This window comes from Heterodontus francisci, chromosome 26, assembly GCF_036365525.1.
Source record: "Heterodontus francisci isolate sHetFra1 chromosome 26, sHetFra1.hap1, whole genome shotgun sequence".
Lineage (NCBI taxonomy): Eukaryota > Metazoa > Chordata > Chondrichthyes > Heterodontiformes > Heterodontidae > Heterodontus > Heterodontus francisci.
In genome coordinates, this window is record NC_090396.1 from 48,032,534 (window position 1) to 48,060,431 (window position 27,898).

General features: G+C 39.7%; 1 protein-coding gene across 3 annotated transcripts in view; it reads right to left on the minus strand.

Moving 5' to 3' along the window:
- Window positions 1–27,733, minus strand: part of abca5 (ATP-binding cassette, sub-family A (ABC1), member 5) — a 112,419-nt gene extending 84,686 nt beyond the window's left edge. For 2 of the 3 annotated variants that reach the window (XM_068058177.1, XM_068058178.1), the window contains exons 1-9: window positions 26,799–27,733; window positions 20,302–20,497; window positions 17,962–18,135; window positions 15,684–15,799; window positions 10,773–10,999; window positions 8,985–9,126; window positions 2,898–3,086; window positions 1,402–1,549; window positions 114–291 (exon numbers count right to left, since the gene is read on the minus strand). In XM_068058177.1, coding sequence (XP_067914278.1) covers window positions 114–291; window positions 1,402–1,549; window positions 2,898–3,086; window positions 8,985–9,126; window positions 10,773–10,999; window positions 15,684–15,799; window positions 17,962–18,135; window positions 20,302–20,497; window positions 26,799–26,903 — 1,475 coding nt within the window. In that variant the 5' untranslated portion in view covers window positions 26,904–27,733. Of the gene's footprint in view, window positions 1–113; window positions 292–1,401; window positions 1,550–2,897; window positions 3,087–4,177; window positions 4,322–8,984; window positions 9,127–10,772; window positions 11,000–15,683; window positions 15,800–17,961; window positions 18,136–20,301; window positions 20,498–26,798 lie in introns of those variants that run through there. The other variant, XM_068058179.1, reaches the window with a different exon arrangement.
- Between the last annotated feature and the right edge of the window lie 165 nt (window positions 27,734–27,898).

Here is a 27,898-nt window from a genome sequence, read left to right on the forward strand (position 1 = left end):
GTGGCCATCAGTCTGCCACTGTTACATTTGAATCCAGAAAGCCCATTAGACAAGGTCTGAAATACCAGGTCAAACTCACAAAATTTCCTCAGTATTTAGGATGGTGTTCATACCTGATTGCTTCTTTGCCCTTAAGCTCTGTAGGCACAGCTTCCACCACCTCACTAAACTCAGATCCAAGACCAAATTCATTTTCACTGACAGCATCAATATGATCATAATGTTTCTGTTTATGGGACCAATATGAGGGTTGAAGGAAGTAGAAGAAAGGTTGACGTTGACCAAATTCACCTAAATGGCAAATGAAGGAAAAGCAGGTTAAGACGCATCATCCTTCTAATGTAACAGAGGAATTTAAAGAAAATTACAGATTTTGAAATCAAACATGACTTAATCATATGCAAACTACCCTCATCACAATGCCGCGACTGAGTTTACCGCAGTAAATGAAAGCTACAAACATTCAAAGGGGAAAACATACAAGTCAAACTTTAATTTACTATATCCTTAGATATAAACATTTTTCTCTTCTTTTTAGCAGAAAGAACACAGAAAATGCCGTCTGTGCAACACAATTCTGGCTGTAAGTCTCTGTGACTGTCTCACACAGTCTTTATAAAGAATATGTAGAGCACAATAGAACATGAACCGGTCACATTGCTTTAGAAAAAAAGTCAACATAGATTTAATGTACAATATAAAAATCCAAGAAACCTATTTTCACTGTCCTGTGCTATATTACATTACTGCAGTGTTCAATGTTTGCCACTAGATATTATCCTTTATACACAAGTGTTGACAGCTGTTTTGTACAGTACCTCAGTACATAGGCAAATATGGTTATCCTGTTCAAATAATATTCAACTCATATTAATGCTCCTGTTTAAATGGACAATGATTATTTAAACAAATGTAGTACACAGGAACTATTTAAAAACACAGAAAATAAATGCCTTGCAGCTTTCAAGACAAGCAGGATTCATTTGTGATACAGCATACAACATAGAATTTAAAGCATTTACAGACATATGCCATGGCTTAATTTGCAACATTCAAGTTGTCTAAAACCTTACCCAAGCACACAGGAAGCATCCTTCTATCTAAACTAAGGGCTGACTGAAATCTTCAGACAATACAGTCTACATCCAATAATTCCTTTTAATCTCTTGCACTTTTAAATAGTGACCAATCGATTGCTCTTTTGCAGGTCATAGCACACTACTGCAATTAACAAGGGTCTCTGAAAACTTTTGCCTCAAGCACCAATTTACCAACCTGTGAATTTTTGAGATACTGACCTGCACGTAGCAATTCCTACAAGCAACAATAGGAAACAAAATATTTCGCCTATCACATGTGTCCAAAAGATGCAATCTCTGTCTTACTTGTATTTTTACATACCTGGGAGGATTTGGTCAAGGTATACTGCAACAAGCAGATATAGGAAACTGTCCAGGACTAACATGAAAAGAGGGATATACAAGGGGAATGGGCTTGCTGACAGATTTGAGGGTTGAGCACCATCACCAATAGCTTCAAGAAGCACAACCTAGCAAAAAAAAAGGGCTACAATTAAAATACAATGCAGCAAGAAACAAAGCCAAGTGTGCAACATACAACATAAATCACAGTTGAGAGCACAATAACTGAATTTACATCAGTTTCTAAACAGATTTCAGGGGCAGCAGGGGAGGGTGAAGGACAAAAAGAGGAACATTTTCATTGACAGCAACCAACAATGCACTAATCCAAATGATATTGTTATATCTGGCATCCTATCCAGAAATTATTTGGTGCACACTGGACACAACAGCCATTTTGGTCAAAAATAACTATTTAAATTATAAATGCCAGAAATAATTTAGGCAAGATTTATCAGTGCTAGCAGATGCAGAACTTCAAAATGACGAAGCATTGCAATTCCAGAGCTTAATAAATCCAATAGGATCAGTCCAACTCCATAATAAAATGATGGGTGGGTACTTATGATGTTCACAGATTCAACTATTGTCCAGACTATACTCATTGGCCAGCTGAACAAGGAAGGATTACAATGGTTTTCATAAGACTGGGGAGATTGTTTCACAAGATTACCTCTTAAGATTGCTCATTTAACATTGCAATAGTATAATACATTAGCAGTGATATATGGATTCATAGAAACAATCCCCAAAATACAAAATCACCAATCTCAGCTCTACCATGCAGGAGATAGGAAGAAGTCATCAACTGTTCCTCCTCATACGAACTAACTGGCTCCGTACAGTAAGGGCATGGTAAAAGGGTAGGATCAATTAAAATGAGACATGGAAGGAAAAATGTCTCCTCTCTCTGACACCCAGTTCTCTAAAGCATTTCCCTGTAGGTAAAGTGGTATTGGCAAGACTGGTAACAGGCTACCTGCCAGACCAACCAGTCAAGCAAACAATCATTAGATTTATTTGTTAACAGTTTGTTCATCTCACTGTTAATTATACAGCAAAATCCAGCCCAATTTCTTTTTGGAAAAGCAGAAAAATAGCTGGACCTGAAAAGAACTGATTTTGTGCTCAACTTATGTCCTCAGTTTAAGAACGGAAAATAAAAAAATACCTTTCAATATAGCAATAAATGTAGAAATAGTAAGGAAAGTTAGTTTTAAGCTCTGCTTTTAACCAGGCTCCTACATGGCGAGCGTGACATTGGGGAAGTAGCGTGAATGAGAACTCGGAAGGCCATACCATCATGAGGCCAAGGCCATTTTAACTCTGGGTCTCATTTAAATTTTCAAATCCGATTCCTGCTCGAAGCCAGCAGAATAACGCAATGGTCAGTGGAGAGGATTGGGAGACTGTGGGCAATGCACTGAGTAATAAATCATATTTGCCCAACAAAATCAATTCCCTGTTTCTGAATACCTGTGCAATTCCAATGGCCAAGGCACTAGGGGAGAACAAACAAAGCCCCCACACAGCAGACACTGGAAAATCTCTGACCAGGACAGTAGGAAGGCTAAACAATCCAAAGCCCATCAGCATTAATGATCCAACCAAGCCGGCAATCTTCTGATTCTTAAAAAGTGGAGTCAACAGAAATGAAAAGGGAATCTGTAAAACAGAAAATTTTAAAATTATGGACCATTTTGACTTAAGTTCAAGTTGCTGTTCTCTGTACATTTTCATACAAAGAAATCAGGGAACAAAAAAAAAATGCTACTTGGCCTATCAAGTCCATTCCTTTCAATGTGCTTCTCACTGAACTAAAAAGTGTTATGTATTTCTTGGTTCAAATGAACTACATCTGTGCATACTAAAAGAAGCTTGTGAACAGATAACAGAGGCACTAACATATATTTATAAAAAATTCTTTAGAAAATGGTATGTGTCAAAGTACAGCTACTATTATTCCTAAATTTAAAAAGGGAGATAGAACAAGTCCAAGGGGAGAGACCAATTAGCTGATCAGTGGTAGCAAAGATAACGGAGTCTTTACTCGAAAAAGTAATGAGGATCATCCAGCAACTGAAAAAAAAATAAAAGCAGTCAACAGGGATTTCAAAAAGGAAGGTCATGCTTTGGGCCCTACCAAATTAATGGTTACATTTTACAAATTTCACAATTACAGCATTTTAAGAATCATGAATTTCACCATTTCATGTACTTAAATCTTAAATTTCACAGTATCACAACAAACCATGAAAATGACCGATTTAAAACAAAAAAAAAGACAAAAAGGTTTCTGGTTTCAAAGGGCATTTTTTGTACACAAAAACTCCTGTAAAAAAGCTGACTATAAACAGGTCACATTCTTTACTCACTGAAGTCAGTGGCTGAATGTGAGCATGGAGCAACCTGCAACTATGTCTTTCTACATTCCCTGTCTCTGCGCTGTGAACACCTGTTCGTGTTCAGACACAGATCTCTCCGAGTCCACAGAGTTTGTTGGAATTGTCAGACAATGCTGTGCTAGCCTTGCAAGGTGGGGGATTCTGCATTGCACAGAGTTCCAAAGCTGCAACACAGGCAAAATACAATCTGCTTTTTTTGCAAAGCTTTTATAAGCAGGAATCTCCAGCCTACAGTTCTTTACAAATCCAGGAATTGCATCAAACGAGTTTAAATCCACCATCAACAGGTGCATTTGTGAAGGGTCAAAACTAAGCACATCTTTCAGGAACGCAACAGAAGGTTGTTCAAACCTCCGAGCTTCTTTTTCTTCTCTGCTTGACTCTTCCCCCGTAGCAGTAATTTTGTTTGAGCTTCTTTGTCACTCAAGAAAATAGTTTGGCGGCTGGGGCAGCGTTTGAAGATCTTTTTAATGTAGCTGACTAGTTTGTCGACTTTACCAAATTCGCTTTTCCACAGCTCACTGACAAGAGAAATTATATGTGCATTACAGGTAATATGGACAGCATTAGGCATTACACCTTGGAGCACAGATTTGAAAAATTTTGGCATGTAAGCTGCATTGTCACTAATGAAAGCAGACACTGTTGAAATCTGTACCATATTTTGAAACGGTTTTATCGCTTAGGAAACTGGTGTAATTAACCACTTCTAAGTGGACGCACTCGGCGAGCACTGTTATTAGCGTTCCTGATTTTATGTCTGGTAAAGCCGAAGATGTACAATCAAACATGCATAGTTGTCTTGCTCATCGGTAGACTCATCACAAATAATTGCAAAAGACTCACAGGCATTAATTTAAGACTTCATCTCCTCACAATATGTAGCAAAAGCCTTTGGTAGGTAGTCCAGTTGTAGTCTGTTTGCACTTGCAAGCAAACACCATTTTGCACATTATGTTGAATGAATACCCACAACTTTGGGTGATCAAATTTTCCAATGGTATGTTGGCGCTTGCAAAAGCATCCACAAGTTCTCTTGTAACCAACTGACGATATTCTATATAGAGATGAAATTGTTGTCTCTTTTTTCCATGTTTGCTTTCCAGGAGTGCAGTGTCAATGTTCTCTGCTGTGCTGGCTTTCGGACTCTAAGTGGCACAGAACCCTTGCCTGCCTGCCTGAGATCCAACAAAAAACTGCAACTTGTACAAAACAGCATTCCATCATCAGCATGCAAAATTTGGCTTCCAAATTCTTTCACTCAATGTGCTGCAGTAATGGTTGTGGCTGTTTTTGGTTTGTTCATTCTGGCATTCTCACTTGTCTGCTAATACTGGAGACTGCTGCTCTCAAAACTGCACCGGAAGCCCCCCCTCATCAACCAATCAGCGAGGTGGGCCTTGTCTCAATCACTAAAACGTGTGAAGTTTGCAACACGTCCAATCAGCAAGGTGAGCCTTGGGTCAATGCATAAAATGTGCAAAGTTCGCAAAATGGTCGATTTCACGGAGGACCCGAGATTTCATTGTCCTTGACACATTTTTCATGGCAGTGAATTTGGTAAGGCTCTAGTCATGCTTGATCAACCTTACTGAACTCTTTGAAGTACAGAAAAAGTAATGCAGTAGATGGAATATACTTAGATTTTCATATTCACCTGGTAGACACATGACTAAAGTCTGTGTGTGTGGAGTCAGAGGACAAATAGTCGAATGGAAAGCAAGCTGACTACAAAATAGAAAACAGTAGGGATTGAAAGTAGTTACTCAGACTGGCAAAAGTTGGGAAATGGTGTTCCACAAGGGTCAGTACTGAGACTACTACTATGCACATTTACATAAATGATTGGGACTGTGAAGTACAATTTCAAAATTTGCAGATGACACCAAATTGTGGAAGGCAGGGGGGTATAGTTCATAAAGAATGCAACAAAATACAAGACACGTTAATAAATTTGCAGAATGGGTTTGTAAATAGCAAACTAACTTCAATATAAATGTGTGAGTTGGTTGATACAAAATAAGAGTCTATATACAAGAGCAAAGGGATCCAAGGGTACACATTCACAAATTTAAAGTAGCAATGCAAGCAAACAAGGCCATTAAAAATACAAAACCTAAGGGTCTTAAAGTAAGATGGTCCAATAACGTAACTTAGGAGAAACTTAACCCAGAGACTGGTTAGAATGTGGAAATTGCTGCCACTTACAGTGGAAGCAAATAGCATTGTTGCAATTAAGGGGAAGCTAGTTAAGTACATGAGGGAGAAAGGAATAGAAGGTTATGCAGATAGGGTTAAATGACAGATGGTGGAAAAAGGCTATCCTGGAGCATAAATACCAAGACTGACTAGTTGGGTCAAATGGCCTGTTTCTGTGCTAGAAATTCTATGTAATTCTGTGTCAATTCCCTATTTTCTTGTAAGACGTACAATATGACCTGGAAGGCATTTAAAAAGCTGTAGTTAACTAATACAAGACTCCATCGATATTTTAAAAGCTAAAAAGGCACCAGTTGGTGGGTGTTGTAGACATTTTTATTCAACTGCAGCTGTTCCGTGCATATGGTATAGGCAAATTTCTAATGAACCAAAATGAGTTTGAGTTTTGTAAACACTCAGAACAAAAAAAAATCTATGTATATTATTTAGTAAAGCTCTTCTGATCTGTTATGTATCACAAACAAGGATCTAGACCAATCAGGTAATAAATCGGTAGAAATAGAAAAATACCATGGTCGCTGAAAATCTGAAATAAAAACAGAAAATGGGACTGATGAGCAAACAATAGTGTTTGATGTGACAGCTATTTTAGGACTCGTGGCATTAAAGCTCCAAGGCTCATCTTGACACAGGTCCATGCCCCTACTGTCATTCTTCTGCCTCATGGTCTCCTTTGTTTTTGTTTAAATCTTTCCAATCGGGTTTCCCACACCCGATCATAACACTGAAACTGCCTAACAGAAACGTCACAAAAGACATCCTGTGCAACTCTGATGCATTTTTCCTCCTTGTCCTCAACTTCTCTGGCACCTCTGATATGACCAACCGCATCATGCTACTCTAAGGCCTCTTTTTCACGGTCCAGCACAATGTGCACCCTCCCTTGGTTTCACTCCATATCAAATCGTAGCAACAGCATCTCCAACAATGGTTTCTCTTCTCTCAAACCACTACCTCTGGAGTCCATTAAGGATCTATCCTTGGTCTTGCCTCCTTCCTTATCCAAATGTTCTCCTTGGTGACATTATTTGAAAAGATGGGGTCAGCTTCCACATGTATGCTGACCCTTCCCTGCTTTACGTCTTCACCATCTCTTCAACCCCTCCACTGCCTGTGTAGTCAGACTCCTTTTCTGATATCCAGTCTTGAATGAACTGCGATTTCTTCCCGTTGAACATTGAGAAGACACCATCTTCATCCCTATCACAAATTCCATACCCGTGACACTGATTTTATCCCCTTGCTACAGGATGAAAGTTTTAATAGATGAGCAAGGATAGGGCCAGAGACTACATCACACATTACAATCTTCTATATCTTGTTTTTTACACCCCAATGTGCCAACGAGCATGAAAGAATATGTAAAGAAACTGAAAGATAACTAACACCCCTGTTAAACACAGTTAAATGCTTGATTTGTTTCAAGTGTTCTAAACTTAAGAGGCATCTGACAGGGCTTTGCTTTGCCCAAATTACACAGATATCACACACACACAAAAAAGGACCAAAACAGAAAAGGGAGAGAAGACAGGAGAACTAAAAGCATCGTTGAAGAGGAAGTGTTTTGGAAGAGAGGCTTTTGAAGGAATGGAGTAAAGATATCAATGTAAAGAGGTTTTGAGAAACAGCTACAAAAAACAGGAACATAAAGGCTAAAGATCAGTCATCAAGGCAAGAGGGAGTAGCACATGAAATAATTCAGAGTCTTAAGAGGGAAAAGTGACCAGGACATATGGCTGCAATAAAGCACTCAGATAAACTTGGGTGAGATCAAGGAGGGATTGGAAAATGAGGACGAACCCCATGAAACTGATGCACTGGTTGTGAGGGAACCAGAGGAGCTTGGCAAACAAAGGGGTGAGAGTGTGGGACTTTGTGCAACATGCAAGTTCTCCCTGTGACCGTGTGGGTTTTCACCGGGTGCTCCGGGGTTTCCTCCCACAGCCAAAGACTTGCAGGTTGATAGGTAAATCGGCCATTATAAATTGCCCCTAGTATAGGTAGGTGGTAGGGGAATTGAGGGAAGGTGGGGATGTGAGAGGGTAATGGGATTAATGTATAAATGGGTGGTTGATGGTCAGCACAGTCTCGGTGGGCCGAAAGGCCTGTTTCAGTGCTGTATCTCTAAATAAATAAATAAATTAGGCTACAGAATTTTGGATGACCAAGAATATGTGTAGGGTAGAGGAGGGTGAAAATCGATGCACATGAAATCAAAGATACACAATACATGAAAGAAAGAATTTGCAGGGTTATGGGGTAAAAGCAGTAGAACGGGACTAACTGGAGAGCTCTTTCAAAGAGCTGGCACAGGCATGGTGGGCCGAAATGGGCTCCTTCTGTGCTGTATGTGAAATGCAGAAGAATAAAATTAAAGACCAAACATAAATCCACTTTCCAAATCTGGCGCAGCAATGAAAAGTGGTCCACTAGTTTTCAATTTTATCCAATCAGGCAAATCTGAATGGAATAAAACATTTTTGTACATTTACAGAGCTGAAAGAATGCACCCAATAAAAGCATCCATCAAAACAAATGGAGAAGAACTCGTGATTTTCCAGCAATGGAAACAATTAAAAAGTAATCGGTATACAGCATGTGATAATTATATATGAGCACCAAAACTGTGCAACAATTGCATCACAATCCAACATAAGTTCAATGCCTATCTTGCAACTATTCGTTGTTACATAGAATTACAATTTATCATAAAAGGAATGCAGATTGCTGTACCAAGTATCTCAAGTTAGTCAGTTTCAATTTCCTTTCATTAATCTTGTATAATGACATATTTACAGAATATTGTGATTTTTAAAAGTATTCCATCAAATGCTTATCACATGACTTGTAGTATTGAAATTAAGGACGTAAACTGAACTAAATCCTGGCCATACTTTTAAATTTTATCATTGACTAAAATACTTGGAGTATGACTTACTATGGAAATACCAAACAAGAACAGCAATGGAAAGATTATCAATATGCTGCTTCTTGGAAATAGAGATGTCTGAGTAGCAATGATGGCCATCAGCAAGGATAGAATGAAGATTAAAACCATGTACAGTAAGCCCCAGGAAAGCCTGAAAAATAAAAGGATCAATCCATGATTAACAATGTATAAACCTGCAAATAATAAACATCTCCCACATCCAGGCATTCTACCTATGTTCTCATGGAAATATTGTTTATTGACACTTCTAAAAAGAGAACACTCATTCGAGCTATACTCCAACTCAATTTACACCAGAGCTTTTGTTGTCACTCAGCCACAGAAACTCTCAGTTGTTAATGTTGTACACGAGAAAAAGTTAAGCTTTTTAACAACTTACAAAGGCTAAATAATTGGTTCACCCACATTTATGTGATCAGAGATTTTTCCCAACATTGAAAGATTCATCCCCTTTCCTTATCCCAGAAGCCTACCCTGAATTATATATGCTCTAAGATTTTCACAAAATACTTAAAGCTTCAGGTTGATGGCAAAGCTTCTCAGTGAATTTTGTTTTGCATATCTTTGTTTCTTCACCTCTTCTACAAAAACAAAATCAAGCTTGCTTACAAAAGTCAAATAAGTCATATCCAGTTACAGTGACTTCAGTTATCACTAGCTTAGCTTTGAGATTGTTCTAGCAAAGAGTTGGCAGAGACTTGGCATGTTGAATGGTGCCCTTTGTTAGTTCTATGATTTTCAGTTCAATAAAAATACCACAAGCCTAGCAATCTACAAGTCTCCCTCTCATTTAAAAAGCATAACAAAAGTATAGAAGTGCAAGTTAAGACAACTAATGTTTTTTTAATTAGGTTAACTTATTTTTTTTAAATATAGACTCTCTATCACAATCCTCAAAACTTTTAATTGCCAAATTTGTAAGAAACTATTCTCCATTAGGGATTGCCCACCATTAAGTGCAAATACTACAGCAACTTCAGGCAACAGCACGTGCGGGTAAACATGGAAATCCAAAGGTTACCATTGGAGGTGGGCTGTTCTGCCATTAGCTTCACAAAAATGACATCCGCCTCACCAATGAAATGCATTGAATGGCATGAAGTTGCTCTATTTGTGCTGTAGATATAAACTAAACTTACTGCAGGAAGTTAAATCCTGTCCATTTCAGTCTAAGTAGTGTTTTAACGATTTAGTAAGTGTTAATTATTGCCAGACAACCTCCCTGGCACTGAAAATTAGCTATTTCAAGTGTGGAGTGTCATTCATTCAGATTTTAACAGTTGGAGATTTTAAAAATATAAAATCTACAACTTTCTTTTTACTTTTCCATTTTGTCTCTTTTTTTTCTCTCCCTCCTAATCCAATGGTTCTTTCCTTCTCTATTTCACTCTCTGTACCTAATTTAATATTGAATTCACCAACTCTATTTTACACTTCCTTTTTAGTCATTGTGCTGTTAATTTCACAATCCTTCAATCTGATCAAGGAGACAACACAGTTGTTCACTTAGGTCCCAGAGGCCCAGTTTCCCTTGCTGCGACGTCAACTGCTCGCACTTTCAGCAACTTGCCACACACAAAAAAAGTTAATCCTAAACATGTAAGAACATGCAACAGCTTAAATTGTTGTGACCATTTCCTTTGCCGATCATTTGTGGTGTCTCTATACAATGGTTTTAAAGTTACATTTCACCGTATTATCAAAAATAATCACATAGAAGACCAATGATTATGTTTCTTAAACTGATGCACAAAGTAATGCACTCCTTTGGCTCACCAGAAAGCAGAGTCATATAGTCCCATCACCTTCATCACTTCTTTCACTTCCTTTTTCTCTGTTACAAGATTGATCAGCAGAAAATTGACAAAGGGCACAAAAGCAATAACAAAGTAGAGAGAAGTGACAAGATGTGAAAAGATGTCTGCACCAACATGACTTGGTAACCCCATCATCTGTATGTGTAGAGGCATGATATCTTTCCAGACAGAATAATTGGTTTGTGTCTGAAAACAGAAATTGCAGGGAGTCAATTTGCATTAATACATTGGAAACTGCTAAAAATGTTACATATAATTATATACAAAGATGGAAAATTTACCACAATGTCTTTTACAAATCACTTTAGATAAACATTTGTACTCAGCAAATTATAATTTTACAGTAAATGTTTGGTTATATTATTTTCCATGGGCTCAGAAATATATGTGGCAAATCCACACCATGGTCAAAATTTGATCCATCTATTGGTTCAGCGGCACAGCATAATTAACAACGGTGAACAGACTGCATGATCTGTGAAAGACAGAGTTTGTGTGTGAAAAGCAATTTTTTTTTTTACTCCACCTGTCTTATTAAGAACAATTTAATGAAGAGCAAGTAACGTGAATGCCCTCATTGGCACAAAGTTGTGCTATTATTTTCATTACTAATTTAAAAAACTTTTTTGGAACTTGGGAGTGCAATTTATTATGCTGGTATGACTAATATTGCACACTACACCATGTGCATTTGAAAACTGTTACAAGAAAGGGTTAGCACAGGAACTTTTTTTCTGAAAAATTAGTTTTACTCTGACAGGCTTTATGAAATCAAATCTTGCATTGTCAGAACTATTTGATAAGACTTGGGCCGGAATTTTATACCCCCACAAACAGCAGGAAGGTAGCTGGGGGGAGGGGCGGCGGCAGCAAAAAACAGCCCACCCGCCCCAAGACAATCAAGGCCCTTCAGTGGCCACTTAACAGCCACTTAAGGGCCTCCGCCTGCCACCACGGGGATTTTACCTGTGGCTGGTCAGGCAGCCCAAGCGCGAGAGAAGCCGCCTAACAAAAGCAGGCGGCTTTCTGGTGGCCTGGAGGGACCCTCATCATCAGGCACCCTGTACCCGACGAAGGGCCGCCCCCGCTGCCTCAACCACCCCCAACACGTCCCCCCGTCCTCCCTAGCGACCAGCCTTGCCTCGCCGGAGCCCAACCGATCACCCCTGGCGAGGCACCAAAAACTTATCTTCGTTCCGGGCTCCCCGACATCACCTTTGCGGTGGCTGGGTTGCAGTCCCAGCAGTGGTCACTGCTCCTGGTAGCACTGCTGGGAGCAAGAGCTGCCAGTCCGCTGATTGGCCGGCAGCTCCATTAGGCGGGACTTCCTGTCTCAAGCAGGTGGAAGTCCCATCTCAGACCAATTAAAGGCCGGGGAACCGCAAAATGCGGATTGGATCCCCAGGCCAACTTTTCAGTTGGTGGACGGCTCCCGCCCGCCGAGGGAAAAATCCCAGCCTTGTTGTCTTGTTCACAAGCAGAACATTTACACCCCTCAAAACCTTTAAGTTCTATCATTAAGAAGCTAAGTGTATAAATAAGAGTAATTATCAATATTGAATGGGTAGCCATTTTTTGACAATGGCAATGATATCTATGATTGAATATGATAGCTGTTATATTGCAATGACCAAAGCCAAGACAATCTAGCCTTAGAAATGTGAAGCCTTTCCAGTCACACTAACAGGTCTATACTAATTGCTTCCCTGTTACGAAATAGGTTTGTGACAGTGACAATGGTAAACTATTTCTCCTCATCCTGTCTGCAGCCTTTGACATTGGCGATCACACCATCCTCCTCTCCAGTCATCCAGCTGGATGGGACTGCACTTGCCTGGTTCCATTTTCATCTATCCGGGTGTAGCCAGAGAATCACACGCAATGGCTTATCTTCCTACACGTGCACCATCACTGGATCATTTTCCATGTGTATGCTGGCAGCACCCAGCACTACTTCACCACTACCGCTTTCAACCCCTCCCGTCTCTTAATTGTCACACTGCTTGTCCAACATCAAGTACTACATCAACAGAAATTTCCTCCAACTAAATATTGGGAAGATTAAAGCCATTGTCTTCAGTCCCTGCCACAAACTCCATTCCCTAGCCACTGACTCCATCACTCTCCATAGCAGCTGTCTCAGGCTGAACCAGACCGTTTGCATCTTTGGCATCATATCTGACCCCAAAATGAGCTACTGCCCTCACATTAGCACCATCACTAAGATCACATATTTTCACTTCCTTAAAATAGCCTGACTCCACCCTGCCTCTGCTTATCTGCTGCTGAAACCCTATTCCATGTCTGTTACCTCTAGACTTTACAATTCACATGGACTCCTGGTCAGCCTCCTTTTTTCTACCTCTGTAAACTTGAGGTCTTCCAAATCTTAGCTGCCCATATCCCAACTCGCACCAGGTTCTGTGCACCCGTCACCCCTGTGCTCGCTGGCCTACATTGAGCTTAACCACGAGTCAAATTTAAAATTTTCATCCTGGTTTTCAAGTCTCTCCCTGGCCTCACCCCTCCTATTTCTAATCTCTGGCAGTCCTACAAACCTCAGATATTTGTGCTCCTCCAGTTCTAGCCTCTTCAGCATCCTCGAGTTTACCATTGGCAGCACTGCCTTCAGCTGCCAAGGCATTAAGCTCTGGAATTCCCTCCTCAAACCTTTCCTCCTCTCTACCTCTCTTTCGTCCTTTATGATGTTCCAGAAAACTTACCTCTTTGACCAAGCTTTTGGTGATCTGCCCTAATATTATGAATCTATTATGAAGCTCTGTGTCAGATTTTGTTCAATAACGCTCCTGTGAAGCACCCTGGGACCTTTTACTCCATTAAAGCCACTATATAAATACAATTTGTTGTGACGTGAGGTGTGAAATTTTTAGATATTTTTCCCATAACACAAACAAGTTTAAAAACTAAGCTCAGACAAAAAGTACTTTTTTTTGGTCACACTGATTTAATTTTAAGATACACTAATTTGTGTTAAAATTCTTTTGTGCATAAATCATAATTTATTCAACAAACCTTTTACAGTGTCTGTTTCATTAAGGTTCCATATTAATGGACACATGTATTATTGAATCAGTGGATCGGGTTTCAGACCAGTAACCGACTGCACTCTTTGTGACCGCTTTGGAACATGTTAATTTTTCAAAATTCATTAGATTCTGCAAAGGTTCCATCAGACTGGAAAGTAGCAAATATAACCCCTCTATTCAAGAAAGGAGGCAGCAGAAAATAGTTAACTATAGGCCAGTTAGCTTGACGTCTGTTGTGGGGCAGGTGTTAGAATCGATCATTAAGGAGGCTATAGCTGGGCACTTTGCAAAGCGCAAGGTATTCAGGAATAGTCAGCATGGTTTTGTGAAAGGGAAATCACGTTTAACCAATTTATAGGAGTTCTTTGAAGGAGTAACATACGCTGTGGAAGGGGAGCCCGTTGATGTACTGTACTTGGATTTCCAGAAGGCACTTGACAAGGTGCCATATAAAAGGTTATTGTGCAAAGTAGGAGCTCATGGTGTAGGGGGTAACATATCAGTATAGACAGAAGATTGGCTGGCTGGCAGAAAACAAGAGAGTATGCAAAAATGGGTCCTTTTCTGATTGGCAGGATGTGACGAGTGCAGCCCCACAGGGGTCTCATCTTTTTACAATTTATATCAATGACTTAGATGAGGGGAGCGATGGCATGGTAGCTAAATTTGAAGATGACACAAAGATAGGTAGGAAAGTATGTTGTGAAGAAGACATAAGGAGGTTGCAGACTGATATTGATAGGTTGAGTGAGTGGGCAAACATCTGGCAGATTGCATATAATGTGGGATAATACGAAGTTGTTCACTTTGGCAGGAAGAATAAAAAAAGCAGAGTATTACTTAAACCAGGAACAAGTGCAGAATTCCGAGGTGCAGAGGGATCTAGGTGTTCTCATGCATGAGTCACAAAAGGTTAGTAAGCAGGTACAGCAAGTAATAAAGAAGGCTAATGGAATGCTATCCTTTATTACCAGAGGAACTGAAAAGAAAAGTAAGGATGTTGTGCTTCAGTTATACAGGGCATTCGTGAGACTGCATCTCAAATAGTATGTGCAGTTTTGGTCTCCTTATTTAAGGAAGGATGTGAATGCATTGGAGGCAGTTCAGAGGAGGTTTACTAGATAGATACCTGGAATGAGCGGGTTGTCTTATGAGGAAAGGTTGGACAGACTGGGCTTGTTTGCACTAGCATTTAGAAGAGGGGAGACTTGATTGAAGTATATAAGATCCTGAACGGTCTTGACAGGGTGAAGGTGGAGGGGATGTTTCCTCTTGTGGGCGAGTCCAGAACCAGAGGGCACTGTTTGAAAATTAGGGTTTGCCCTTTTAGGACAGAGACAAGGAAGAATTTTTTTCTCTCAGAGGGTTGTGCGACTTTGGAATTCTCTGCCTCAGAAGCTGGTGGAGGTGGGATCATAGAATATTGTTAAGGCGGAGGTGGATAGATTCTTGTTGGGCAAGGGAATCAAAGATTATCGGGGATAGATGGCAGTGTGGAATTCGAGACAGAAACAGATCAGCCATGATCTTATTAAATGGCAGCACAGGCTCAACGGGCTGAATTGCCTACTTCTGCTCCGAATTCGTATGGTTGTATGATATTATAGATAAAATCAACCATTATTTATCTCAGCCAAGTGTAATATAAGGATTTTACTTTCACTGCTATGAAAAGTCAACATGGGGCTGAGAAAAGAACATTACTCTCCACAAGATAAAACTAAATTCACAATGCAATAGTCTTATCCAATCTGCTAAAAATTAGAATTTTCTTACTTTACCTGTATAAAATTTTTGACATGACTTATCTACTTTAGACTAACCTTGATGATGGCGACATCAATATATTTTTGTATTGTTGCAAATCCTGACAATAGGTACATCACACCAGGACAGTCTATCAGTTGACCTAAGGAGCCAGAATCCAAGCGGCAACTTGCTGGAATAAACATATTGGAAGATCATTTTAGGTTGTCGAGTTTCACAATAACATTTTCATTTAATCAAAATTACACAATGCATTTATTTCATAGTTTCACTTTTTTGAATTGGGGATAATAATTTTTATTGACAGTAGTATCAGAGGGTAGTTTTCAACGAGTGTACATTTGGAGTCCAAATATAAAGACTCAAGTTTAAGCGTATAATATATGGACCATTAAAGTAAAACAGAAATGAAGAATTTAGAACATAAAATTACTATTTAATACTTGGTAAAATGTGTATTTTTATGGATACTGTTAAATAAGTAGTTAACAGATTAAAATCAGTTAAACTGGACAAATGGAAATTGAAGAAAATCTGTAACATAAACTTAAGTATAACCTAACCAAGGAATATCAGTTTAGGTTGTACACATGAACGAAGCTATCTCATTTTAATGGCAGGTTCAATATTTATGATCTTTCAAATTTTTAAAGACAAGTTGAAGAGTCATGGCATCATCAATTGTACTCGGGAGGTTTCACAGAACTGGAACTTTTGCCAAAACGGAAGTAGTATCAGTTTCATCTTCCAATCTGATTTTCTATTTGTCAATCCTCAAGGATTTTATTTATTATGACAGCAATACAATACAATCAAGCTGCAGTTAGAACAATCACAGCAGATTTTAGCTAAATTCTTTCAGCCACTGAAGATCCCAATTATTACTCTGATGCTCCTTCAACCACATTAATAGTTCATCTCTGGACATGAATGCACATATCTTTCTGAGACAGTGGGGAAGGAAAGCAATAGCCACATTTCTAAGTACATACATTACTGCTTATGACTTTGTATTTGGCTAATCCAGTTGGTAATAGGTATTATTCTGAATTTAAGCAAGGGCATCATACCCCTTCCTCTGATTTTCACCACCAAATTCCTCCCACTGCGCTCCAAAAGCAGAGCTAGATATGGGACTTGCCAAAGTGATTAAAAGAAACTGACACAAAGCATTGAAATATGAACTTGCTGCTCTATCAGAAAGCTAAATAAAAGTAGCAGCTGCAATGTATCTTTACACTCTGCTACCAGTCAAATCACTGCAGCTGTCATACTGCTGTCATATCTATATTTGCAATTTTTTTTTGAATTACTTTTATTGAGAGGTTTCTTTTAATGTGAATATAACTGTTGCAATGTGTGAAACCAAAATGAGAAAAAGTGTCAGATAAAACAATACCAATGCATAAGAAATGGGAGATAAAAGCATCTGCTAGTCAACATGACATTCAGAATAAGGAGCTACTTCATAAACCCAGAGGAATAAACTGAAATAAATCCATTGAAATAGTTTTTTTAACCCATTGGAGACTCGGACTACAGTTGGATCCAGTATTTATATACAACAGAAGTCAAAAGAACTATGGTCATGGCTATAAAGGAAACAAACTATATCTTAAGCTGTCAGGTCTCTGGAGCACCACATCAAAATTGGGGCCCAGCTACACCATCTGATTCAAAAACAGTGGTAATCAGGGTCAGTCTCAGAACAAAAAAATGTAGTTAAGGCACTTCAGGAGTTAACATCAACACATTAATATCCAATGGTGGTGAAGGAAATGTGCACATAATTCATGGCAGACTGAATATACCTCTATCAGGAACAGAGACTGGTGACCTGCCCACTCTCCTACACATTCGAATGACCTCCATGGTAATTTTCTCCTCTTGATTTTATTACACTTCCCCAGTATCAGCTTTCCACATGTATCCTTTTGCAGCTGAGGGCAGCTCAATTCAGCCCCTTCCCTGGATGATGTTAGCAACAGTACAAGTTTCTTTGCCAGGATGCAACTGAACAGGAAGAAAATGGATCCTTCACAACATTTCCTTCTTTGACAACAACTTGCATTTGTATAGCGCCTTTAACGTAGAAAGCGCAATCAGGCAAAAATTGACATTGAGCAAAAGATATTAGATAGGGTGACTAAAATCTTTGTCAAAGAGATATGCTTTAAGGAGGGTCTTAAAGGAAGAAAGAGCGGTGGAGTCACAGAAATATTTAGGGATACCTACAACTACGAGAAAATTGGGATAATAAATATATTTAAATAAATGTAAAAACATCCTAACCTAGTATGGGATTTTGTTTTTATAAATTTTAAACCATGTCACCTTTCTCATCAAGGTAGTCAATCCTTTCAGTAGTACGTGGAACTTTATTGTAGGGATATCGAAGTTGATATGACAAAGAATTGATGAACAAAACTCCCACCAATGGTCCAGAGGCATGTGAACAGCAAGCCTGTTCCATTGCTTGTTCATCTTTGAATCCGTGAGGTTTCATTTCTGTAATGAAGAATTTTTTAAAAAATCTGTCTCTACTTGATGATGTGACAGTAAACACTCAAGTTATACAACACTTTTCAATTTGGCTGTCTCATTAGAGAATCCTCTGATGAGAAAACCACTGCTGCATTCCTTCTAAGATAGTTATGACAAAGGATCACCTGCCGTGACTGCTGTTCTTAAGAACTTTAAACATCGATCTGTTCATTTTATTTATGACCATAATGGAAAGCAAAGAACAGAACACAGGCATAACAAACTATTTGGCTCAACTCTGCTTGACCACTGGAAGATTATTATTCTTTTAAATACTAAGCCACTCCAACAACACATTAAGCCAAGGCAGCAAAGTACAGGCTTTACTGCGGTTTTCAATAAACCAACTGGATGATAATAGTATAGTTTAAACACAATTTAGCATGTCAGCTTTAACAGATGTTAAAATAGAAATCAAGTGAACCACTTTACTCAAAGGAATTTTAAAAAAGACAAATGTCTCCACTGTTGCATAGTTGCAAATTGTAATTTAGATGCATGGGGAAGCCAATTTTCCCATTTCTTAATCCTTAAAGTAACACAGATGACTCAACTTGCTTTGACAATGCAGTTATCAGCACCAGGCCAAATAATTCATTTTGCAACTGTGGCACCCAACAATGGCCCACAAAAACGTTAGGTTTACTCAGTTACTCCAAAGATGTAAACAGGTCATATCTCAATGTTCCAGTAATCAAGTGACAGAAAGGTAGCCTTTGAAGCCATTTTTCAAATAATCGGCAACTTTTATTTTTAAATGAAAGGGTGGTCCAAGCTCCAGAATGTCATGAAATACTGGAAGCATCTTTAAGTATTACACGACAAATCAAAAATTGAAGTATTTTTAAGGGAGAATTTAAAAGTTAAAACAGCACAAATAGAAAAACAAGAGGAAAAAGGGAATACAAGATAAAAACTAGTTTTTAAAAATTCAGGAATTTTAATATATCTATTTAATATTCCAGTAATAAACACCTCAACCTCTGAGCAACATTCCTGTAATACTGGGAAATCTTTCAGTATCACAGCATGAACTGCAGTAATTAGTATTAAATCTTAGAGCAGGGAGCACAGAATTCCCTGGAGTTGCCAGCACTCTAAGGGCTCTATGTTCCTCTTTAAGCTTTGCTCATCTATTTGCTTGAATTCCATTAAGACATTTGGGACTGGTATCCCACCTCAGAAATAAAAATTATTTTTACTTAGAAGCCAAAAATATTTATTACTTGTTTGACGAGGTTTTTATTTTCACAAGTTCCACTAGTTTTTATCTTGTATTCCCTTTTTCCTCTTGTTTTTCTATTTGTGCTGTTTTAACTTTTAAATTCTCCCTTAAAAATACTTCAATTTTTGATTTGTCGTGTAATACTTAAAGATGCTTCCAGTATTTCATGACATTCTGGAGCTTGGACCACCCTTTCATTTAAAAATAAAAGTTGCCGATTATTTGAAAAATGGCTTCAAAGGCTACCTTTCTGTCACTTGATTACTGGAACATTGAGATATGACCTGTTTACATCTTTGGAGTAACTGAGTAAACCTAACGTTCCTTTGCTGTTGCTGGGTCAAAATCCTGGAACTCCCTTCCTAACAGCACTATGGGTGCACCTATCCCACATCAACTGCAGCGGTTCAAGAAGACAGTTCACCAGCACCATCTCAAGGGCAATTAGGGATGGGCAATAAATGCTGACCTAGCCAGCGACGCCCACATTCCAGGAACGAATAAAAAAAAGCATAATAGAGTGGCGTTCGTTCATAATTACAAAAATGTTCTTAATAGATTTAAATTATAAGTAATCCTAATTTCAATGCACACTATGAAATTTAGCTTTAAAAGGAGAATGAAGAGCCTCTACAGATCAATCCAAAAATCCCACGACAGATCTGCAAATACTGCTGTGGCTCTACAGTAGACTTTAAGAAGACTACATCTACCACAAGACCATAGGTAAAACTAGCTCTCATTAAACCCTTTCGTAAATGTAGTAACTAATTTTACAGTATACTCAATTAAATCTTGGTTTAGTTGGTCACAGGAGAATGTGATTCATCTGGCATAATTTTGCCTCTACATGATTAATACATTTAGCACTATAAGCCTCTTATATGGTTATAATTAATGCTCACCTAGCAGTGACCCTACTTCCTCCATGATTTCCTTGGTGTGATTGTTCACTGGTGTATATCCAAGTCTGTAGTTCTGTGGTACAAAATCATCCAATTCCTCTGGCTCACTGGTGAGTGTCTTAGAGTACAATTGTGGAGGTACAAGAACACTCAAACAAACCAGGGCAAAAACTAAAAACAGTGGCAATAGTAATTCCTGCAAGAGAATTTACAAAAAATTACTACTTCAATATGTTCAAGCAAACTTTAAACAGTATATGTTCATGCAACAACAAACCAACAGAGGACAAAAGGGCTCAATTTTAACTCCCAGCAACTTTTGGATGGGTAAGGCAAGTGAATCTGCAGGCCCAGATTTTAGGTCCAGATTGGGGTATCTTAACTCCGAAACCTCATCTGCATGCCACCAGTCAGTTGCCCGTCCAAAAAGGAGCGCACGTTAAGTTGGCTAGAGACTACTGGCTGGTATCAAAGGAAGGCTTGGTGGCAAGATCAGTTACGCGGAGGGAATTTAGGGAGGACCTCACTGGAGTTAGGGGCGCGAGAGATCCAGGGCAGAGGAGCCACGACTTTTCTTGTGGGACTCACTCCTGCTCCTCACGCACCCAAAGGAGACTTCCACTTACTTTTTATTCCTCCTGCTGGCTTCTGACTTGCCTTCGCATGGCAGGAAAGTCACAGTGCCTTCCGCATTCGGGCCTTGGTTAAAATCCAATAAGGGACCTTATTTGTATTAAGATATGATGAGGCTCCTATCTGCTTACAGCAGACTCAACCACCGAACTAGAAAGAGCAGTTAAAATGAAGACTTCATTTTAAAAGTTCCCACTTTTATGCTGCTTTGGACTGATCCATAGTTTAATATATATCCAAGGAAAATAAAACCTTCAACCTTAAATGTTATTTACAGTTTCCTAAATATAATGCATTTTGTGTCAGAAAATGTATAACAACTTCAAAAACCATAGTCCATTTTCAAGGAAACAGGGATGTAGCAGGATTAATTGCAGTCCTCGAGAAATCCCCACTCCCCTCAAACTGTCAGCGGGTAACAGATAATGCCACCCACAGAGAATGTAAAGATCTCTTTACTAATGTTCAAAAGCTTTCTACAGGAAGCTACTCTGATATTTACAGAGTGTGCTGGCCTATTGTTGAAGATGATGCTCTGGGCCATTTTTCAGTTTCAGTCACATCCTGCTTGATTTTGCATATTCCTTAAATGCAAGCAGATGCAGTAACACTCCAATTTATTTTACGTGAACTACACTGGTACTTAAACATGCAACTTTAACAGTAGAGATAGAAAAACAAAACAGATAACTTAAAAAAAAACAGTACACATAGAGGTACACATCTGTTGAGTAACCACAGAGCAGCAATGAAAAAGGCCCAAATTATCATGCTGCACCAAGGCCACAAGCTTAGGACATTGATGTGAAGGGAATACTATTGGAATAGGTAGGACTCTCACAAATTATATATGCATTTTAGTGCACTTTAGCACACTAGCTATTAAAAAGATTTAAAGCATTTAAAACTTACATTTTTTGGCCTCTTTTCTAGGCATTAGCAGAACTAAAATTAAAACAGATTGGGATTTTTAAGTATAACAGTTCGGGTCTGGAAAGAATAAAACTGCCTATTTAAGTATCATGGAGAGTTCACAGGGCATAAAACAGACATCATATGCTCACACAGTAGACCCAAATACAATAACACCTCCACTCTTTCACTAATTTTCCTGCAACAAATTGTCAAATTCTGCTTGATAACGCGCCTGCGAAGTGGCATGGGACATTTTCCTACATTTAGGGTGCTGTATAAATGCAAGCTATTTTCGAAGGAGGAAATGTGAAAGATCCATTTTCTTATATAAATGCAAGTTGTTGCTGTTGTTGTATTTAATAACACGATCATACCCTCAAGCATCTCCCAAAGCATTTTACAACCAACAGACTTTTTTGAAGTCACTATTGCAATGTAAGCAACTGTGACAGCCAATTTGTTTTATTTCTTCTCAGGATATGATTGAAATGGGAGGATGATATTTGCTGCCCATTCCTAGTTTTCCTTGCTGGATCCAAACTATTATACTTATAAATACTAACTTATTTTAATTTTAGCTCTAATAAAACTAATGCCTGAAAATAGAAAATTGGCCAACGAAAGTAACTTTTAAATGCTTTAATTTTTTAAAAAGCTGTGGCTTGCCAGTTCACTTCAGAAGAGTCAACTGCTTAACAACAGCATGTATTTAAAATTAACATTTAAATTAACAGTGCCATTAATGTCAATATTATACATTCAAATTCAGCATTATTTTTGGGTTCACCTACATGTGTTTGTGAGCTGAAAATGATGGCGGTTGTTAATTAGATAGAATGCACTTGCATTATACAGTGGTTTTCTTTTAGAACGAGTTAACAATTCCTACCAGAGAGTTACAACTTAACAGTGGAATTAAGCAGCAATATTAAAAAACAAGTTTTATGTACAAACCAGATAGAGATATCTGCACTTAATGACCGATTCATCAATATATTGCTGTTATCCAAATAAATGTAAACAAAGGTCCAAAGTATTATGTAATATTTGGACCACAAGTTACGCCCAAGTTGGAGTATTGTGTCCAATTCAAGGCACTACAGATTAGGAAGGATGTCAAGACCTTAGCGAGGGTGCAGAGGTGACTTACAACAATGGTACCAGGGATGAAAGAATTCAGTTACATAGAAAGACTAGAGAAACCGGGTTGTTCTTACAGCAGAGACGGTTAAGCAGAGATGTGATTAAGATGTTCAAAATCATGAAGGACTTTGATAGAGTAAATAAAGAGAAACTCTTTCCTGTGACAGAAGGGTCAGTAACCAGGGGACACAGGCTTAAAGTAATTGGCAAAAGTACCTGAGGCGACATGAAGAAAAATATTACAGAGCGTGTGATGATCTGTAATGCACTGCCTGAAAGGGTAGAAGTAGGTTCAATAACTTTCAAAAGAGAACTGGACAAGACTTTAAGATGTTCCTTAAAACCTACCTCTTTGATCAAACTTTTGTTCACCTGTTCTACCGTCTCCTTACATGGCTTGGTGTCAGCTTTTGTCTGATAACACTTCTGTGAAGCACCTTTGGTCTCTTTCCTACTTTAAAAGGTGCCATATAAATGCAAGCTGTTGTTTTTGAAATGAGTCAGTGGCGGCACAACCACCATAGTCAGGAGATGAATTTCAACAGATTAAATGAGGACCAACAGAATCAACAGTCAAAAAGGAAGCTTTCATGAATGATCCACAGGAGCCCTCAAATTTGAATACAAAGAACAAAGAACAGTACAGCACAGGAACAGGCCATTCGGCCCTCCAAGCCTGCGCCGCCCTCCAAGCCTGCCTAAACTAAAACCTTCTGCACTTCCGGGGTCTGTATCCCTCTATTCCCATCCTATTCATGTATTTGTCAAGATGCCTCTTAAACATCGCTATCGTATCTGCTTCCACCACCTCCCCCGGCAACAAGTTCCAGGCACTCACCACCCTCTGTGTAAAGAACTTGCCTCGCACATCCCCTCTAAACTTTGCCCCTCGCACCTTAAACCTATGTCCCCTAGTAACTGACTCTTCCACCCTGGGAAAAAGCTTCTGACTATCCACTCTGTCCATGCCGCTTATAACTTTGTAAACCTCTATCATGTCGCCCCTCCACCTCCATGGTTCCAGTGAAAACAATCCGAGTTTATCCAACCTCTCCTCATAGCTAATGCCCTCCAGACCAGGCAACATCTTGGTAAACCTCTTCTGTACCCTCTCCAAAGCCTCCACGTCCTTCTGGTAGTGTGGCGACCAGAATTGCACACAATATTCTAAGTGTGGCCTAACTAAAGTTCTGTACAGCTGCAGCATGACTTGCCTATTTTTATACTCTATGCCCCGACCGATTAAGGCAAGCATACCGTATGCCTTCTTGACTCCCTTATCCACCTGCATTGCCACTTTCAGTGACCTGTGGACCTGTACGCCCAGATCTCTCTGCCTGTCAATACTCCTAAGGGTTCTGCCATTTACTGTATACTTCCCACCTACATAAGACCTTCCAAAATGCATTACCTCACATTTGTCCGGATTAAACTCCATCTGCCATTTCTCCGCCCAAGTCTCCAACCGATCTATATCCTGCTGTATCCTCTGACAATCCTCATCACTGTCCACTACTCCACCAACCTTTGTGCCGTCCGCAAACTTACTAATCAGCTACATTTTCCTCCAAATCATTTATATATACTACAAACAGCAAAGGTCCCAGCACTGATCCCTGCGTAACACCACTAATCACATCCCTCCATTCAGAAAAGCACCCTTCCACTGCTATCCTCTGTCTTCTATGACCAAGCCAGTTCTGTATCCATCTTGCCAGCTCCCCTCTGATCCCATGTGACTTCACCTTTTGTATCAGTCTGCCATGAGGGACCTTGTCAAAGGCTTTACTGAAGTCCATATAGATAACATCCACTGCCCTTCCTTCATCAATCATCTTTTGTCACTTCCTCAAAAAACTCAATCAAATTAGTGAGACACGACCTCCCCTTCACAAAACCATGCTGCCTCTCGCTAATAAGTCCATTTGTTTCCAAATGGGAGTAAATCCTGTCCCGAAGAATCCTCTCTAATAATTTCCCTACCATGACGTAAGGCTCACCAGCCTATAATTTTCTGGATTATCCTTGCTACCCTTCTTAAACAAAGGAACAACATTGGCTATTCTCCAGTCATCTGGGACCTCACCTGTAGCCAATGAGGATGCAAAGATTTCTGTCAAGGCCCCAGCAATTTCTTCCCTTGCCTCCCTCAGTATTCTGGGGTAGATCCCATCAGGCCCTGGGGACTTATCTACCTTAATGCATTGCAAGACACCCAACACCTCCTCCTTTTTGATAATGAGATGACTGAGACTATCTACACTCCCTTCCCTAGGCTCATCATCCACCAAGTCCTTCTCCTTGGTGAATACTGATGCAAAGTACTCATTTAGTACCTCGCCCATTTCCTCTGGCTCCACACATAGATTCCCTTCTCTGTCCTTGAGTGGGCCAACCCTTTCCCTGGTTACCCTCTTGCTCTTTATATACGTACAAAAAGCCTTGGGATTTTCCTTAATCCTGTTTGCCAATGACTTCTCATAACCCCTTTTAGCCCTCCTGACTCCTTGCTTAAGTTCCTTCCTACTGTCTTTATGTTCCTCAAGGGATTCGTCTGTTCCTAGCCTTCCAGCCCTTACGAATGCTTCCTTTTTCTTTTTGATGAGGCTCACAATATCCCGCATTATCCAAGGTTCCCAAAACTTGCCAAACTTATCCTTCTTCCTCACAGGAACATGCTGGTCCTGGATTCTAATCAACTGACGTTTGAAAGACTCCCACATGTCAGATGTTGATTTACCCTCAAATAGAATACAGGGGAGCAAATGACATCAGAATATCATGGAAAACGTCAGCAACAATTTCTGGTTCTGAAGTCAGTTTGAAGCCTCTGAAGCATCGCATCATGACATCTTAGGGATAACACCTTAGTATTGTGCCCTTTGAATCCAAAATTCCACAAAAGAATTTTATACAGCAGTCCTCTGCAGTTCAGCAGCCAGCTGGGTGGAGTTTCAATATTTTATATGTGCTGCAATCCAATCAGATTACTGCTGGGAATCACTGTCTACATAGCAACTTCAGTGTCAAAACAGTTGGGTACAAAGACACACTGACAGGCAGTAGCAAAACCAAGTGGTTTCAGGATAGAACTAAAGATACCAGAGGATAGCGAGAGGAGAAGTGAGCTTAACAGGAAAACCACAAAGAGGAAGGGAGTGTAGGCTGGGGCATGGGCTGGAGAGAACTACTCAGGTAGGTTCAAACAAAGATAATACCGCAGATATTCAAAAATGATCAGATCGCAATCCACAAGTCTCCTGAAACTCAACCACATCAAACAGTGATTTTCTTTAATAATTTGATCATTTTTAAATTATTACACTTCATCTTCTGAATTTTCCTCGGGACGGCATACCTTCACCTGCATACAACATTCTTTTAGTGCCTGACTGTCTTTCGCCCCCACATCTTGTTGGCTGGTCATGTGCTCCTGTAACAATATAGCCCCGTATTTGGTGGACAACATATGGTTACTGAGAAGTAAACCGGGGGTGTGTCTGATTCAATATTTTGATTCTTTTGTGACATTACTGAAGCACCAGCTGCAACAGTACAGGTTACAGGAACTCGCCAGCATTATAGCCACAAGTTTATTCTGCGGAAATGCAAAAAACATCAAGACTTCTGGTTAAGAAAGTGTTATATTATTCACAGATCCACAGTATCCTCCGGGGCCAGGATTAAACATGCAGTACGTTTTACTCAACTTCAGCACATTCTGACGCCAGCCAAAAAGCATGGAAACGGTCAGCTACATTGGTAACAAATCCAAATACACGAGGATAAAAAGTAATGACATTTACCTGTAAAGTCTGATCTTTGTTCCGCCGTTTGATGAGGAAATTTCTGTAGAGAAGCGCTTTGGTTTGCTGCCAAATTGCTGCATCTTTTCTCGGCCTCCCACCCATTATTTTAACGACTCAAAAAAAAAACTTGCCTAAAAGGTATTCCTGGATCCAAGTACTGCATATATGATAGGGGCAGATCCCACCAAATTTTAATTTTGGAAACAAAGTAGAAGTCAACAACACATCTACTCTACCAGGGGGTGTTGCTGAAATAACGATTTAAGTCAAATCAGCAGTTTTAGCCCCAAATCCTCTCAAATCGACATCAACCTGGAAATTACACAACCAGGGGCTATTTTTAAGGTCGCTCTCCTGTACCTAAACCTGAAGAGAGCAAAGGCAACAAATCACAGATAGATTCCGCAGGAAACAGAGTCTGAAGCTGTTTGTTCGTTTTGGGGGGAGTCCTAAAATCCAAATATCGACATTAATTAAAAACACACATAAATAAATAAATAAACAAAATAGTGAGTTTGCCTACAACACGCCTTGGAAATACGTGGCGGGAATTCAGAAACGAAATAAATGACTGAAGTAACAGGCTGAAGATGCGGGTGAGTTTGAGGTGAGGAGCCCTCACTCGGATCGGACAGCCCGGGAGAGTGGATTATAAATAGTGAGTGAGGGAGGGAGTGAGACCGCCCGCCCCCTTCCTGAGGAGCTCCAGCAAAAAACAAAAAACCCCGTCCGCTCGGCCTGCCGCAAAGCGCCAATTAATCCGCGACCCCGGACTGCAAGCAGTTAAAATAGAACCGAAAGACTCAAAAGCAAGAGGTGACAGGAGCTCGGCCTCATCTCCCGCACCCGAAAACCGGCAGACATCATCAACCCGCCTCCTCCTCCTGACTCCGTGTCCAGGCAGCGGCACCTGCACAAGAGGTGCCGCCTCCTCCTCCCCACCGCCGCCTGCAGCGCAGCGCGTCCCCTAGTGGTACCTCAGCCCCTCTGCCTGACTGTCCACCCCAGCGTCGTCTCCGACACACCCACTACAATAACACCATTCCAAGCTCTTCACCCAACACTCTGACATCTCAAGGCGTGTTGCGCCAGGGGCC